This window comes from Trachurus trachurus, assembly GCF_905171665.1.
Source record: "Trachurus trachurus genome assembly, chromosome: 15".
NCBI classification, from domain to species: Eukaryota; Metazoa; Chordata; class Actinopteri; order Carangiformes; family Carangidae; genus Trachurus; species Trachurus trachurus.
In genome coordinates, this window is record NC_139906.1 from 24273602 (window position 1) to 24292628 (window position 19027).

General features: G+C 40.7%; 1 protein-coding gene across 2 annotated transcripts in view; it reads left to right on the forward strand.

The window, feature by feature from the left end:
• Positions 1 to 19027, forward strand: part of macrod2 (mono-ADP ribosylhydrolase 2) — a 410263-nt gene that overhangs the window by 159202 nt on the left and 232034 nt on the right. For both annotated transcript variants that reach the window (XM_083987841.1, XM_083987842.1), the window contains exon 5: positions 18252 to 18368. In XM_083987841.1, coding sequence (XP_083843967.1) covers positions 18252 to 18368 — 117 coding nt within the window. The remainder of the gene's footprint in view (positions 1 to 18251; positions 18369 to 19027) is intronic.

The following is a 19027-nucleotide window of genomic DNA, read 5'->3' on the forward strand; positions in this document are numbered from 1 at the left end:
AAGTCATAACTAGATCCATCATGTCATATAGTCAGTGATGATATGCAGTTTTTGTATGACTGAAGTTTAGTTGTGCTGAACTTGATATAAATTTCCTGTCCTTTTATATAATATTCAGGGTTTTCATTAAAACTATGGTTAAGGCACTGTTGTTTCTGATTCTGGCTGTGCAGTCAAACCTATTCAACATTGTGTCCATCATCTGTTGCAGTAAAAAAAATGTTCTAATAAGAAGTCACCGTTTACAACTGATTGAGATGATGGTATATTGGTGTTCCTGTCTTCCATCACGCTGCCTGCTCCGGGGATCCCTGTCTAATTAGAGCGACAGTGATGAGATGGCCCCGGCACCTGACAGAGAGGGATGGCTACTCAGGAAAAAAGAGATTATTTCAACGCTCACTGCTCACAGTTAGGCTGTTCTGCGCAGTGCTGCTGCCCTGGCCACACACTGTTGATCGATTTGCATTGCAGACTGCATAGACTTTGAGAGGACCTGGCTAGCTTTCCTGGTCCACTCTGTCTTAAACCCGCCATAATCCCTGGCTAGAGGCCCAATGTGTTGCTCACCTTTTTATTAGCATGGGAGTGCTATACACCTGGCCACCAGACAAACGTTTAAAGCAGCCACAAATGAACTGAGTCAGTCAGAGCATCACACTAGAGTTGGGTGACATTTGTTCTTGTGTGTTTGTTTTCTTCGTCTCCACAGTAATCATATTTGCTGTAAATTGTCCAAAGCAACAACATAGTAAAAGGTGGCAGAATTTTTGGCTACAACCTCACAGTACAACATATCTTATGATACGACTGAGTTTCTTTTTTTTTTGAGTACATGTATATTGGGTTGTGATATTTAGGTTTTTTTTTAGGTTTAGTTTGTGTAAACTGAGCTGTCTAGAGCTGAAAGGGACAGGGAGGGAGGTATTCCTGAAGAATGCATGATTGGCATGATTGGATACACAGTATCTACGTCAGTGTACAGGAAAGGAATAAGGTTTCTGTCTATATTAGTTATTACCAGAGCAGTGTCAAACCACTCATTGTATCTTTTGTCTAATATGCAACTGCTGGTAGTCGGAGAGAACAACCAGTGTTCATTAGGCAGGGCTGTAGAGCATTGGAACTGCAGTGAGATGGATATTTTGTGTCAGTGTTCCTCGTTATACTTATTTCAAATCAAAGTAATTGCTCAGCTTGTATGCCACCTTGGACGTGCATACTTAGTAAAGAACCTGCTGTAAAATATGAAAAATACAGAGGTGTGCTCTTCTATCCTTTTTTCTCCATAAGATGAAAGTTTTGAATAAAAAGAAGAAACAGCATCTGCTCCTATAACTTTACAGCAGTGAATTACAGCTGGCCACAGTTATTTGGACTTCTTTTTGTGATCCAGTTCCAACACACATTTAATTTGATGTAACTGTAATAGTAATTAAGTTATTCCTTGACCTAATTTGTTATTATCTGAATGAATGAAAGAAAGAAAGAAAGAAAGAAAGAAAGAAAGAAAGAAAGAAAGAAAGAAAGAAAGAAAGAAAGAAAGAAAGAACAGCTGAAATACAAAAGAAATGTCAGACAAACAAACTGTGAGATGTCAAATACTTTACAGCACAGTAAATAATTCAGTCATCTTTAGTGAAACTGACAGCATTAATTTCGTATCTTATTTTCAAGCAATTTTGCATAAATTGTCACTTTTTCATTTTCCTTGCAGATAAATATAAAACAAATTGTATACTTAGAAATAATACTTCAGAAATATCTAATGGTCACAGCACTGATGGTCACATCTCAGTAATAAATGAATGTAATTTCCAGGAGACAGGAAGCAGGATGAAGGAGAGAGCAGCATGTACTGTAGTGGTCCCCTGTGGGTGTCATGTTGTATGTAAAGTGTCACTGCTGAAAATAATGTAAATTGCTCCCAGTAAATCAGATTTGAACAATTTTGAAGCATAACTGTCTGAAATTGAGGTTCGTTATCCGTCTAGTTTGAAGGTGTATAGCTGACTGGGATGTCTTTCTTTGGTCTGCACATTAACTAAAAAAAACAGAGAAGCTTGATATCAGCATTGGTGTTTCTACAAAGTGCTACAGTATTGTTGAGCTTTCATTCACACTGCCCACTGTATTGCCTAATTAACTGCATCTCTGGAGTCAGTGCCATGTTGAATTGAATGAGACTGAGACAGCACATGATGTGTGGAAGCTGTTCCCACCTTCAGTGTCCTTGCACAGTAAGGATCAAAGTTTATCTGTGCCCATCCAGAAATTATGCATTACAGCACCATCATGGCTCATTTCTGAGTTTTGTTCATGCTCCGCTCCATATGGCTTGTTGAGAGATATCTCAAAGAAGCGTTACTGTGTAATTAGTGTGAAGTTGGCCAACACCTCATTGTGTTTTGACTCAAAGCCCAATTTTTGAGCTGTAAAGCTCTTATGCAGGTGGTCACAGAATCTCATAATACAAGCTTGTTTGGGCATGACCAACAGATTTGGTTGATTTTGTGATCAGAGATTTTGTGTAGCTTGTGCACACCTGCAGTGAGAGGTTGGATAATAACATATCAGGCCGTGTTGTTGTGTCTGCCATCAATTATGACCAATCAAATTACATCCAGTCATGCCCTTCAAAAGCAGGGCACTCACCACACGCTTGCATAATTTGTATTTATACCCCTGCACTATTACTATGCAGTCATAAAAATAATAAAATATTGCAATAATACAGATGAGTATTGTACCAGCTAAATATGGCTTTGTAAGAATCTGACCCATCTCAATGGTAAATTACCTCGCAGTCCAAAGTATCATCTTGCAAGTGCTGTATGAGCACTGCATGAGAGTCAAGCTGTCTTTAGTCTAAAATATCAACTGAATGAATCGAATAAGATATGTGAAGATATTTAGTGCACCTTCTGTTTAGGATTTCTAAAGAGAGAGGAGCCAAACCCCTGGTCTCTGCCTGTGAGCTGCACTGGCACTCCCAGCCTGATTGGTGTTTACCGATTCTGTGCCAGGTCTCTGTCCTGGCCAGCTTTCTGTTTGCCCCTTTCTCTATTGACTAAATCCTCAGTTGTAACGCTAAATTCCAAGATCATGCATCACAAGGGCTCATTGCCTTGGTTATAGGCAGCAGAAGCACTATGCTGCAGAGGACTACACATGGATTTTATTGTGAGGGAACTGAATTAAGAATCCAATTACAACAGTGCACCATTACCATTGTCTGTTGATGCTTTGAGTTGCTAATGGGGATGGGTTTCACATCATTGTTCTGTTTTCATGTGGTTTATGTGGTACATTAGAGATCACATTGATTGATTGTGAAAGCTTGTAAATATAACCGTATGGTTAAATCCCTTTTAAAACCCAGACTGCTGGATCATGTCCCAAGGTTGTATAGTTTATGTTGAACTAATATTCTTGGCAGGTATATTCTCACCTGTGAAGTCTTTTTCCTTATGAAAAAATATCATGAGTCACTGCAAAGTTTCTCATCTACTGCTTACAAAATCCAGAAATGTGCTCTTGTTTTCTTCATTGTGATAGAAAATGAATGTTTGTTCCTCTTGTTTTCAGCATACATAGGCTGGACATGATCTTAGCTACAGTAGTGTTCCAGTGATCACCTCATCATTCATTGTTGCCTGTTCTTCTTCATCACCTGCTCACTCAGGTTTTTGTTTTATATGTTTTGGCTTCCCATGCCTTTTATTAGATAGTGCAGTTAAGAGAGACAGGAAATGGGGAGGCAGAGAGAGGGAGGATGACACGCAGGAAAGGGCTGACCTCAGATGATCACACAATCACAAGTTGATCATTGTCCGGACAGTATTTTCGGATGCGAATAGTTTTCTCATATCAGATCTAAATATAGCCAAACCCATCTTTTATGTCCCTCACACCGACATTGACTAAGTATTCTGGTAGTCTGAATATGGCCTTTTTTTTGGATTACACCACACTGACCACAGATTGAACCTAAACTGCCTCACTCTGACAACTCTCCAACCAAGTGTATGGCTTATATAATTATACAGTTTACTTAAATAACATTGTGCAATGCATGTCTACACCCACAGATGCGTAAATCAGCTCATTACTGTTTCCCCTTTTCTCATCCCTTGTGTGTGTCTTATTCTTGAGGTACAGTCAGCCTTGATATGCAAAATAATCTGATTTTAATAATATCTTAAGCTCTTCTTTAATGGCATCAGCAATTATGCTATAAATGGATTTAATATATCCTGTCTTGGTATGAGACGTGAAAAATGGATCATAACCTGCTTAAGAGGCTGTAAGGAAATCATCAGATTAGCTCCAAAACAAAGAATGTAGCCCGCTATTCATTTGACATCCATCACTGCTGCTCCAGCGCTCAGATGACATATATGCTGACCTGAGAGATTTAAAGTCAGAATTGATAACTAATATTCTCAGAGGTGACAGTGCACTGTATTGTAAGTCCACATATCATCTCTAGAAGGTCAATGGCTTCTATCACAGCCTCAATAACTGATATCCAGCTCTGCCGGTTTGTGATACTGCATGGTGGTGTACGTTGTCTGTGTTTTTTTCCTCTATAATTCATAAAGTCTTGATATGGAATGTATTCCATTATTTTAGCTTTTCACTAGTTTGAGAGCAAGTATTTGTACAGAAGCAGAGATGAAAATAGGAAATTATATTTGAGTCCAAATGACCATATCCACTGTTATTTTTTCTTCTCAGTGTACATCATAAAAACATTTTGGGTTGTGTTAGAGGGGGGTTTAAAATTAATGGGCAGTAAGCCAAGCTGTGAACAAGCAGCTATCCTGCTGTCACTGTAGAGGCCATTATACCGTTCCATTTGAATTATAAAACCTCTCCAGAGCAAGGTGGGTGCTGCATGGGTGCGTGACTGCCCACAGGAAAGTGGAGATAGGTCCCTTCAGTGAAATGGTTGAATGGGAGGGTGACCAGGCATCTCCCTTGTTATTAGACTTGTCACTGTCACTCACAAAGGTGTGAGTGACAGAAGACCCTATTATCCTCCAAGATTCACCCTTATCCTTCAGAGACAGGGCAGCTTTTACATTCACAGAGGTGGTGGGGGCAAAGAAAACACGTCAATGCTTGCATTAACACAACCCTCCATATAAATATTTTTTGCTGTCACATGCAGCTCTGGCATATACCCAAATGTGATATTTTTTATTAATTCAAAACAATTAATAGTCTTTACGAGGAAGATCTTTGCCAGTTCTGAGAAAAGGCCGCTTTTGAAATAGCCGGTAAGTATGTTAAAGCTGGTCTTCCCCAGAGAAAAATTATCTACTTAATTAAAAGGACCAGCAGGAAAGGCCTGGAATCATGACGGTATAATTATAAAAGCCCCATTTCTGTTAATCCTTGGCTCTGCAGCAAGGAGCCTCACATAGTGGAGCCAGGCCATGGCCACTAGTGAGGCACTGAGACCACACAGGGCTTTTACAAGTAGAGGCAGTAGGAGGACGACAGGCCTTTAACTCAGGATGTGGGGAGCTGAGAGCGAACCCAGAGGTCTAGGGAAGCTTTTTACTGCAACAGAGCCTGGGGAGAAAAGCACAGCAAGATCATTTATGAAGGACAGGGAGTCAAGAGGTAAATCATAGGCATGCTTATAAGTCAAGTCTATGAAGGGTGTGCCAAGTGCTGATGCATTGTTTGACCCATAGGGGAACACTGCACTACTGCAGTTTGTAGTAGTTATAGATCTGTAAGGCAAGGCAAATATTCTCTTACATCACAATTGATCTGAATCATCAGGAAAGTGTCAAAATCTCTCTGATTTGGTCAACGGTCGTGATCTGGCATACTGGAAAATATTTGCCGGTTAATCATGGCAGGACATTAGTGCTGAGCTTCGCGTCTGTAAGGAGGTGGGCTCTGTGTTGTGCCGGTTCGTTTCAGTGCCGGGGCCTTTGATTTGTGTCTCACAGCTGGGCCTGGGGAAGACGTTTCAGTGGGCAGCTGCGGACGCTTAATCTCCCCTGTGCTGACACAGGCTCAATTAATAGATAGCACACTTTGGGAGTCTGCAAGAAAGTTGTCAGGGCCCCGTCAGATAAATCACTGGAGAGGATTTCACGCTGGCAATCGCAATCTGTGGCCCCAGTGGCCTGTTTCCCTTTGTTTGCTTACTTTGAGGTACAGAAGGGTAATGATTTTTATAGCAGTAAGGCACACTTGGGATTTTTTTTCTTCTCACAAGTGCTTTGATTTCTTTGAATTATAGGTTACAGTTCAGGGAATCTCCATAATTATGTTTTTGTTTTTGATGCAAAAGCAATCGGTATAATTGCTGAAAAACCTGAGAACCTAATACATTTTGAATTTAAACTTTCATATAGTCATTTTAGACATTCAAACCTCAAAAGTCAACATAAATCAACACAGCGCAACATAAAATTGGAGATCATAAGATCCACTCATTCCTGAAATAACTTTACTTGAGGATCAGAAGACAAATAATCATTCACACCCACCTTCAGTTTTCACTGGTTTTATTCAATTTTCATTCCTTTTAATCATCTTGTTTACAGTTTCACCATAATGGAAAATGGATAATCATCTGGAGAACCGGTAATCTCCTTTTGAACGAAAAGAAAACACTTACCGATGATTGTATTGATTCTGAGGCTTAACCCTAATTCTTTCAGGCTTCTTCCTTTTTCAGAAGGCATCACAGTGATGTTTACAATGATAGGCTCACATAATTTAACTTGTACTTTTCTCTCCCCACTAGATAAAATGTATTTAAAGACTGGGCCCCACAAAACAACTAAATAGATCTGAACAAGTGTTGAATCAACACATCAGTCCACTGCTTCATGAATATCTTGTTTTGTTGTGCCAGATTGATTTAAATGAGGTTATATACACAGATATTGTCAGCTGCATAATGGTGTTGAATAAGCGTATTTTTCATATCAGATTATGTATTATGTCTCTGTACCTGTCTTAAATCTTCAACTGATATTACTGAGTTATTTAACTATGCTGGATCAAGATACCAAATCACACCCGCCTCCTTCGAAAGTTCTGTTATTAGCTCTTCTACAATAAACTCTATAGAGTTAGATATTCCTTTAATTTAACTATTAGTGAAGCAGCCAACTGACCCATCATCCTGATGTAGAGCTTTAGAAAACTATGTAGCAAAACTTACACTGCTCAAAAAAATAAAGGGAACACTTAAAGCAGATATCAGCTTCACGGCCGTTTCGGCTAATGCTGCGTTCAAGGCAGGCTTTTGAAACCGTAAGTTACAGCTTCAAGTCACAACTACGACTTGGTAGCGTTCCAGGTAACCCGTAGCTCGTGTTTTTACCATCCTGTTGTCTGTGAAAGTTCCCTATAACGGCCACTCGTAACTTCCGACCCGTGAACTCGTACCAGATCGAACTGGTATGACTTCACAGGAAGGAAAAACACAAAGTACGAGTTTCTTTGAACGCACCATGAGTTAGCAGCCCCCGCCCTTGTCAGGCATCAATTGGTCCTCGTGCTACGTCACCACATTCACGCGCATCCCTTGGCTGCACACACAGCCCTTCATGCCGTTCTCTCTCCTCATTGGATAACACTTGTATCCCACAAGGAAAATTTTCTCCTCGGGTTACAGCAGAGCAGAGTGACGGAGAGACTCGTGTTTAGGCTGAAATACTTCATGTAAGTGATTGCTGACGGAAAATAGGACTATTTAGGACTTATATTAACAAAAACATTCCACTGATATCTGCTTTAAACAACACATTGTAACTCCAAGTATATCACACCTGTGTGAAATCAACCTGGGATGATAATTTTGATTTACATTGATCATTTTTATGTTATTTTTTTCTCAACACACTCTACTATATATTGAATAACGATTTTAAACTGCAATATTTCATTAATTGAAATCTAAGATGTGTTGTTTAAGTGTTCCCTTTATTTTTTGAGCAGTGTATTAAGAAATTATGAATAAATAAAGCAAACGAGTCAAATACCTGAAATACATTTTTCATTGCTTTGAAAAATGCCATCCACAGTGGCTGCAGCTACCAGTGACTTACCTTGCACTGATCACCACCACAGACATTTCAACAGTTTGACAATCTGTCAGTAACTCCAGTAAACCTAATTGTTTGTTCAGGTGATTAAACAAAAACATATTATGGGATAAATCATAGATTTAGATAATGTTTGGATGGTTCATGTGATGCATCAAACCTTGCTAGACATTGGATGTTGTACATAGTTTATGGTGAGGGAACAAGCAGACAAGACTGATGAGAGTAACTAGTCTATGCATATAGATTATTCATGTAGTCTATTCTATACCTTCAGTGCCAACAATCAAGAGCAAATGGCTTTGTCATAAAGATCCTATTTGGTTTTTACTGTTGTCCAAATGTTTATCACTCCTGGTTTAATGGCTGTAGAAATAACCATAGCCATTGTCCAGTCACTTTGCCATAGTCCTTTATTTACTGTGCTTGAACAGAATTACAATTCACACAGCTTCTGTGTTCACAGATAAAAAAGGTTAATGATCAAAAAATGCAACAATACAAATCTATGATTATTGACATGCTTCATGTGGTGCTTTGTAAATGCTAACGTATTGTACGAGCTTTGCTTAAGAAGTACCTTGCACCAGCAAAGCCAACCATGCATAATGGTAACAGCTGTTCATGCATTTTAATCCAAAGCAGTGGTCTTTCATTGAATGGTTCCATCTTTCTTCATTTCCGCAATTACGAACCTGCCAGAGAGTTTGGCCTGAAGATCCAGTCTAAAGAAATAGCCAGACTCGCTTTCTCTCCTCTGCAGCCTTAAAGCTTGCTATTCAGATTGCTCAATAATTACATGCATTTGTCTACTGCTGTCCACAGTTGTTGCTACTCAGAGCAACGCATGCATTGAACAAAGTGCCTCTGTTCCAACTCTCACCTCTAGCCAGGCTGTTCTTAGGAAAGTCATTCTTTACCGTCCTGCAGCAGGCTCTCTTGGGTGACTCAAAGTTGAACTTTGTGCAGGGAAGTAATTTATGATGAAATTGGCCAGGATCCACTCTGGGAGTTGTGTTTTCTCAACATTAGTGTGTCCCTTATTAGCTGAATTTTCAGGAGGCGACATTTAATTATGTCTGTGTGGAAATGTTACGTCCCAGCCTAGGGGAACTGGATGCAACATGACCTGTTGAGCCCCCTCGCTCCTCCCATCCCCAAGAAAATGGCCAAAAACAGGGTTTCACTCTAGACAGTAGCCTTTATTTGCTCGGACATGAGAAATAGGCCCAAAACAACAAACAAAACTCAGTTCTCTAAACTGACCTACTCAAAACAAAGAAAACCAAAATACAGGGATCTAACCTAACTAAGGTGCAAAAACAGGAGAAAAAGGGTTTAAAACAAAGGGCTTCTCATTCCTACTGGCTACTACGTTAATATAAGGGTTAACAAAAGGTTGCAGAGACACACACACATCAGGCCTTGGTTGGGGATGAGGGAGGGAGAGAGAGCGAAGGCCGGAACCAGGCAGCTTTAATAGTCCCCATCCACCAATCAGCAGCACTCCTCCTCGGCCATGTGGTCCTGCAGCACACACCTGCACACACACACTCTTCCACACACACACTGATTGCATAGGGAGACAGAGAGACACAGGCACCACACACAGCATAACACACACAGCCTAACACTAATAAACATAGGGCTATAACAGGAAATGTGTGTGTGTTCTATTGATTCCAGAGCGTTCGCTGTGTTTTAAGGAAGAAAACGATGATATTAATATAATGCTGAAAACACACAATAACAAGAAAGATTCATGTAGCAGTAGTGATGGAAGTGGTACATCTTCATTAATGTGAAGTAAAAACATGATGCGTCTAATCAATAATTCACATGTGGTTCTGACTCTTGATCTAGTCCAAGGGGAGCCCTTAGTGGTCAGCAGCAGGATTAGACTTTGAAATGAGAAAAAAAAATGCACACTTCATGTTCACTGGCAGCTGATTTACCCCTCACCCACTGAGATAGGTGCCAACCTTATTAATAGAAGACACTTCTTGGTGGTAGGGGGTTACATGTTGACTACCTGTACCAGCGATGTACTGCTCTGGTAAACCCCCGCCATGAGTGCTCTTTGATGTCAGAATCCCTCACAGGGAGGAATTAACCGCATGTCATGTTGTTCTTGTTAATAATGTTTCAAGTTGTTCAGAAATGCTTTGATTTCTCCCATGAACCCAGAAGAGCCAATGGAAAAAATGCATTTAATTTTATAAACAATTTAACTTCAAGACAATTATGACATGAAACACAGAATTTAGGGCTTTTTTTTCTATTTCAGTTGTGGTCTGATGTTACTTTTAGAGGAACTGTAATGTAGGCTAGGCACACTCCAACACAGACACATAGGCACATTGAACTTCATATTGGTTATTCTAAAGAAAAAAGATCTTAGTCTCTCATACCATACTCTGTCTACTGAGACTCCCCTTCACTCCATCTCTTTCCCCTGGCAGTAATAGTAAAGCTGGGTGCCAAAGGTAATCTAACCTAGGAGACGAGCCGATAATAGCCGCATTGACAGAGTGCCTGTTTGTAATGAGAGACTGGATGAGGAGTCAAAGGTGAAAAATGAGTGTGATATTGAAGAAGGGAGAGGAAGCTGTAACAGGAGGTTTGTGTTTATCTGTGATTATTAGTGCACCTCAGAGCCAGAAATGAAAGAAGGTTCTGAGACCTAGATAGAGGAACACAGAAATGGTGGATTTCCATCAGGCAGGATACCATTCTGTAAGCAGCTGGGGTCACAATCTGTGATGTGGGGACGATGCCAACTGTGTTTCCAAATGACACGCCTGATATCTCGAAAGATGTTGCTAGCACTGGTAGTTTGATGATGTGCTGGTGGCCTTTTGCTGGTCACTTGTGTGTCCACAGATATTGTCAAGTCATATTTCCGTGTGATACGAGTACAGTCTTGTTTAAGGCAAAGAACATCATGCAGTCATGTCCAAACAGTTTCCATGAGCTGTGAGGAAATACAAATCTTTTTAGCTGAGGCTGCCAACTACGAAGGAGTCCTGGAAACCAAACTGGGAAGCTTGTCACACTTAATTTCAATAATCCTTTGTTGATATTCTATGTCCTACCAGCACAATACAATTTTTCACTAACATCATCAGAATCCACAGTAAAGCTCATAATTGCCTGTATACATAGTAAATGTCTAGGCTCATTCAGAATTCATATGATGTCATTTAGTAGTTACAGAAAAAGCTTTTATTGGACATTTCATCACTGTAAAGTCAGAATTGATCTATCCAAATAAAGTGAAGCTAACCTGCCTGGAGTAGCCCAGAAGAATAAACAGAAGCCATGTCACTTAAAGAATGCAGACAGTGTATTTAACGTTGTCTATTGGACAGAATTACTCCACTACCTCAGACAGAGAGTCCTCCAACAACAAGACGGAGCCGTTAAAACAACGTCTTTAATGTGACGTCCAGGGTCATCACAATTGTTCCAGAGACTTCAGCACGGCTGGAGTTTGGCACCGAGTTGTCCGCAGCTGTCAGCCTGCAGGTTTCCTATACGGCAGCGTCACATGAGCTGTTGTAACCTAACCTGGGACTCCTTTATGGGCCTGGGAACAACAGCATGACGACTGTGTGTTATGGCTTTGAAGATCAGGGGCCGAAGTTAGACAACTGTTGTGCAGATAAGTTGCATGAATACAGTCATGAGTACACATACACACAAAATCTGGGCACAGTGAGCTGAATGCTTGAAGGCTTAAACATGATCAAAAGATCTGCATATGGCATGAAGTGCAGTTTAGAGAGGGTTAGTAACTCGGTACCATGGTAACATTAATACATCTATCTTTTAATTTAATTTCAAAGTAACTGTGTTATGGTAGACTAAAATAAATTCTGACTAACACACAGTTGGAGAATTAATGTCAGCAGGAGGTGAGAAGGGGCCGTGAGTTCTGTCAGGAGCTCTGTTTTAAAGCAACTGCAATAAGCCAGTCTAATATCTACAATGTGATGTAGGAAACATGGAATCAAAGCCATGATTTGCCATGAACTGTGATTCATGATAATCCTCTTTTAAGTTTGTTTTTTAAAACTCGTGAAGAAATGCAGCCTAATTAAATTCACCTTTGAGAGGGTTTTTTTTTCTTCTTCTAAAGTCATTATGGGTTTTTTCCTCTCAATCAGCTTCAAGCTCACTTTTCTTTCTTCAGCTGTGTCTTGTTGCTCGTAAAGATAGACACATTCACAGCTGAGAGGTGTGCAAGTACACTCCCTTACAGTGGGTAACTATGCTGCCTCATTAAGCAGCTGAAGATTTACTGCCTTGCTTAAGGGCAACTCAGCGGCGGTTTCTCTTTCACCACTAACAATTTCTGAGCGCTAAATTAGGCGCAAACTGCTCTGTTGATATGTCTCACCGTATGTTCTCATGGTTAAATCTGTAACTCTGACCTACTGGGTTTCTTAAGCCATTTCGGAGAAAACACTTACAGTCGTAGCTGACATATTTGTCAACTTGGGCTGAAGCGTAATAATAATAACAGCAGGGTTTCCACTGTGCCAGTGTGGAACCTGTGATTGCTATGTCATTTAGTCTGGTTCCTGCTTACATACTTGTGTCAGGGGAATTGTGAGTCATGTAAGCCTGAGGTATTTTATGTCACTTTGGAGAGTAACATCTGTGACTATCTGTCTCGCATTCTATTAGTCCAAATCCCCTGTTTACCTGGGTATTACAGGTAAAATGGAGATTATTATCCATTTCCTAGGAACTTGGTTACAGTAGAGAGTGAGCTCTGGCTCCTGTTGCATTCAAAATTACTGTGATTAGGACACATAATCCGCTATCACAAGGGAGTAACCACAATAGTTTGAACATATTCCACCTGACATTTAGTTCAGCCAGATCTCTGATTGGCACTTGATTAGCAACTAATCCATGTCATTATCTCCTTCACTGAAATTAGTTGAGTAGAAAATGCTGTCGTAAATCACAGAGGTGGAATTGCGGAGGGGCTTTGATCAGTGTACAGCCCTGAAAGCGCTGTGAGGAGAGAGGAAATATGTTGTTGCCATGGATACTACAAAAAATAGGTGATCGGGAGTATATGGCTTAATAGTTTGAGGGATACGTTTGCTTCTGTGCGGACACCACAACTCTCTGTAGGAGACTGTAAAACCTTTGGCTCCTGCTGCCTGACCTGCCCACAAGAAGAGCTGTATGAGAAGGCAGTGGTTCAGCAGCAGTGCCCACATAGGTGCATACTGTAGGTCAGAGTGTAGGCCTACCGTCATATAGATAACTACCTATTCCCCTCTGTTAGATTATGGACTGATATGCAGACTTCTCAGTATCCAGCCAGGTAGAATCCAGCTCAACCCTCCCCTCCCCTTCCTGCCCACCCTGTGCTGCCTCCTCTGGCTCCAGTCCTGAACCTAACCCTCAGAGGAGCGGAAAATAATTAGGAGAGAAAATTGCAGCTGACACTATTTCTGAAAAGCAGGGTATTGTAATGAGAGCAGAGCAGGTATTCATTGTGTCTGAGGGAGCGATTGAAAGCCCTTGGTTTGCGGGCTGCCTGGGAGAAGCCCAGGGAGAGTAAGCAGAGCTTTGCTGAGTCCCTTAATACATGTGGGAACGGAGCCTTGAGAGGACGAGGCAGAGGTGTCTTCAACAATGGCAGGAGCCAAGGTTACAGCTGAGTAACTAATTCAAACTGCTCCAGACTGACACACACTCACGTACACACACACTTGTATTCTTTGTCTCTCTCAATATGTCTCTCTCTGTCTTTCTCTTTCTCTCTCTCTCCCCTTGTTCCCATTATGAGTACAGAGGGACACCGTCCAGCCAGTGCTCAAAGTTATCTTCATTAGCTGTGCAGACTTGCTGGAGTGGCTGCTCGGGGAAGCTTTCTCTGAGCAAGGCACTCGGAGAAGATGAATAAATGTTTTGTCCCACATAGGGCCAGCCGAAAGCAGTGGCAGGGTGTAAGGAGAGATAGATGAGGTATTAACTTTTATATTTTTCAACGGGGGCTGAGGAAGCCCAGTAGTGGGGTGGACGTAAGCAGACGTTGCTGCCTGAATATTAAGCCTGTTAAATGAAATGTCCTCCATAAAGACGCTGAAATATAGCACTGGGCGCTACCGATGTGCATCAGAATGCCATGCACATGTTCATAGGGTCTCTGTTTGTCCCATGACTGAGGGATAAAAGAAAGGTCGATTTGATCACCTTTCAGTTTCAAATTTGCATTTGAATATCGAGAAGGGACACATGCAAGAAGGTGCTGAAATTTAAACACATGGGTTATGGATAATAACAAAACTTCATAATACACATGTAATTTTCTTGCTGTGTGGCTACAAACTTTCAACAGTTTCAACAATGTCTGTTTGAAAGATGATCAAAATTAAATAATATAATATAATAACCTAAGAACCTATGATCAAAAATGATACAGGCTGTGTTAGGTTCAGTGTAAACAAGCAAAGCTGGCATTTAATGTCTTTTCTCATGGTATTATAGCGGGATCTCGGTTTAAAAAGGCTTCAGTGTGTGAATCTGCATATGTGTCTTTCCCCCATTCCAGCTCTTCCTTCCACACAGACATTGATCTGGCTCTGTGACTGCCTCTTCTGGCAGTTTAATAGGAGAACAAAAAAAACCAAAAAAATCCTGTTCATACCTTTTATAGGGAAAGGCGAGGCGGAATAACAGTTCAACGTCCCTGCTGTGTAAAAGAGGCTTTAGTTCATGAGAATCTCTCTCTTAGTAATGTTGCCAACATCTATAATGTGGAAACCTGCAGGGAATAATTCTGATATCCGAAAATTAATTGATGGCCAAATTGGGTCATATCTCCACTTATGGGAACGCTGCTTTTAGTTGCTTAAATAATAGACATGAATATATTCACAATCAAGTCTTGATTGCCTCATACTCTGCAATTGAATTTGAAATGACAAAGTAGACTTTTCTCTGTCTCTGTGCTTCCCTGCCCCTCTCTATATCTTTTTTCTCAAACAAACAGAAATACACACTACTGCCCACAATGCATTTGTCGCACACCACCCTTTCTGTGAAGCAGTCTAAGAAAAGCAGGTAAATTAAATCTGTAGCAGCAGCAGCAGCATCCCAGACTCTGGCAATCAGCCAGATCAGTTCAGCATCTTCCTCCCTGTTTACGGGCACTGTGAACAAATTTCCAGGCTTGTAGGGACTCGCTGACACTAGATGCACAATGACACACAGAGCAGCATCAGAAAAAGAGCTTCACAGTCACAGTGGGTTATGCAACCATGAACAGGAGAAGTGGAGAAATGGAAACTGAACTATTATCTACAATCTCAGACTTCGGCTACTGAGATGAAACACAGAACCCAGTATGATTTTGCTCACTAGGTTCCTAAGGTGCTCATAGGTAAGAGATCAGCCATGCTTGGTAATGATGAGAGAAAATGTCTGGGGAAGATGGACTCCTTCGGGAACACTGCAGCTGGAGGAGGGTATTATTAAATTTTCCTAACCTGGCTGGCTTTATATGGCCATGAAAAGATCATAGTTTACTTTCCCCTCCTCACTGGAAGGGCTGAGGATACTTTTCTGCTCTTGAACTGTCTTGTGCTGCTGATCTCAAGTTGTAACAAGGTATTTTTCAAAGTGCACTCAAACTATTAGCTCAATTGATCGGTCCTCAAAGATATCATCCTTTTTTCTCTTCTTTGAAAATATATTTTACTGCTTTACCAGTATATTGCATCCCACTCTTCTATATATTATTTTCACATTAGTGCACCTAAAAACCCACCATGCCAACTTTGTTGAAAGACTGATTTTAGTTGGCGTGTTTAACAAGAAGATGAGTCGTCTATCAGCCAATAAAATGACTGAGGATCACAAAGTAATTAGTACTTTAAAATGGCCAAATTTTAATGTGCAGTGTAGCAGCCACAGGATACGCAACCCTCAGTGTCTGAGATTTTCATATTACTTTCTGGTTTTGCTCCTGTTTACTGGTGAAAGTGTCATGAAGTCAGAAAATACAAGGTGTACAATATACTCACAGGAGCAAGCGTCTACAAAATCACTTTTCACAATGTTACAAAGGGCTAAAACTCACACTCCGGGTACATGTTATGGCTTTATTCTAGCCCTCGTGTGAACCTTCTGTGAGTGCCTTGGGACTCTTTTTCAATGTTCCATATCACACTGGGAAGGGAAACTGCATTTAGACGATATTCAAAAGCACAAAAAAGCTAAACTCCAAATGCGTTCACATAGATTATATTAAAACAAAAATACAGTGTGCATTTATTATGCAAAGTGCATGCAAATACGGATACAAAGAGGGGAAAAATTTAATTTAAATTTCCTTCACATGTAGGGTCAAACCTGAGTCACTGGGAGAAATCTATCTGTACCCGTTTGTAGGAATGGAGGTGTTTGAAAACCCTGACTGCCCTATAGTGCTGTGGGACACATGCAATAACAGGTGAACACATTACTTAGGCCGTAATTCAGTCGTGTAATAAAACACAATGGAAAAAGGCTTCGTTGTATGGGAGGAGTATGTTTATGCGTACATAAATGAGCTGCAAGCTTACAGTCCCCGAGCTTTCAGTTGAGCCTGTGCATTAAGCAATTCATGTTTGCGAGATGTTAAGAAGCAATTATGATGCAAATTACTGTGGCTGATGATCATGGACAATCTTGTTTGCACAGTGGATATTATAAAAATTCCAAGCCCACAGCCAGCACTACATCCGCTGTGTTGTGTTAAGTAGCTTTCATTGTCACCAGAGCGATCCCTCCTCATATCCACATCACTGTCAGACTCATGTTACTTTTTCGAAAAGCCATCAGGATTCGTCTCTGTCAACTGCCTGTCCCTCAGTCCATTAAAGATGATTGATAGAGCTAGAAAATCTTCCGCCCAGCTGTTGTCGTTGACGCATCCCTGGGAAATTGAAAGGAGCTCAGAAAAGGACCATCCCTCATGAAAAGACCTTTTGTCTGTGCTGATGATGTGAAGCAAACTACATTTTTGAAGATAGTGTAAAAGCAATCTGCAGCCTTTTTTCACACAGTTTTGTGTTTCTTGGCTCCATATGTGAATAATTATTACATTACAGATGAAGACAGCGATTAGAGTCTCATTTTGTCTTTTATCAGGAAAAATACATTTAGATTATTTTATTTTAATCTGTTTTTCTGCTCCTTTCTTTCATCAGTTCAAAGTATGCAAACATTGGTTATCCTGCAGGCTATCTTAACTCTCAACCACTTTATCTTTGACAGATAAATCTAGTCCGGGGCTCACTCTCTCCATTGGCTGAGCCATTACAAAGAGAAACTAAGGAAAAGACATGTCTGTTTGTCCAACTGCTACTGTTCCTCCTGCTGGCTCTGTTATCCTCTAATGGCTTGTGAGGATTTTTACAGGACAACTTGAGGAGGATTTTATGATGTTTCAGTGTGATTGATAACATGCTCTTGGAGAGATGTCAGGCTTTCAGAGACGGATAATGTGGATTTCTATCTCTCTGCCTTCTTGTGTAAGACTTGCCATCAATCAAGTGTATCGCGGCCTTAACCCGGTAAAATTAAAACCTTAGGGGGGCGGGGGCTTGGGGTCTCCATAGAACCAGGACACACACATCAATAGGGAGTGCGACAGAATCGGAACACAGATCCACATCATAACAGGCTCACCGCAGAGAACAGGACAGATATAAGATTCTCACCAGCGGGCAGCCAATACAGTTAATGATCTCTCTGTATATTGCTGTTGACAGTGGAGAGGGATTACAGGAAGAACAGTCTCATTTTCATTGTGTGTGGAGGCGGCATTAGATCCTAGCCCAGCTAATTTCATTCCTGAGCTTGTCAATATTTACCAGCAACAGGCGCAGCACACTATGGCAGTCCCAATCTCCCTACAGAGAGGAAACACAGTGTTGGGGAGATAATTTGAGAACGAAGGGATTCAATAACCAGAAGCTGCTCGTGAAAATAATTTTCAGCTTGTTCTTGGTCCTGCTCCTGTCAATGGTTGTCTATTTTGACATGATAAAGCACTAATTAGTCCAACTGGTATCCAATATGTCATGTGCCTGCTTTTGTATTCTCTTCACATAGCTCTGACCTCTCTTTGTACATGTGTTTGTGTTTCAGTCGATGGCTGCATACACAAAGCGGCAGGGTCCTGTCTGTATGATGAGTGCCACTCACTAAATGGCTGTGACACCGGCAAAGCCAAGATCACCTGCGGCTATGATCTCCCTGCAAGATGTGAGTATCAGTAATTAATATGTTTATTGTTTGCTCTATGATGTGTGCACCAGTGCCTTGCAGGAATATTCTCTAATCAAAAGCGCTGCCATGGTGGGCTGACCGGCTCGCGAACATTAAGATTTAGGGGTAAACATTGAAGCAGTGAGACACTGTATAATCCAGCATTAATCTATATTGTTTTTATGAAAACGCCTCATTCATTCACACCTAAGATCCTGAACCAGCCCGAGGACTGCACTAGCATTGCATTGATGCAGAAAATCACTGCTAATGGAAAAATTATTTGTTTATAAAGATGATTTTAATTAATGTGTGCACTTGCACCATATTATAAATTCAGGTAATATTTTTTCTATGAAGTTTGGATAAACATGATTAAATTGCAAATAAGCTCACAGGTCTATGCACACATGTTCACACATTCTCTTGCACACCTGAGCATAATGACTGAAGTCATTGGTGTCCAATCCAGCAGAGTTAGGTGTTTTTAATGTCCAAAATAAAAACATTTTAATCATAATTTATTGGTTCTGAGAAACTAATTTGTAATAAATGGGGAGTTGTTATTGGGAGGATAATTAATATAATTGGTGCTTGCCGTATAGCTGAATGGGAGTGTCATCTGCACACAAACAAAGACATTAAGAGAGCTATTA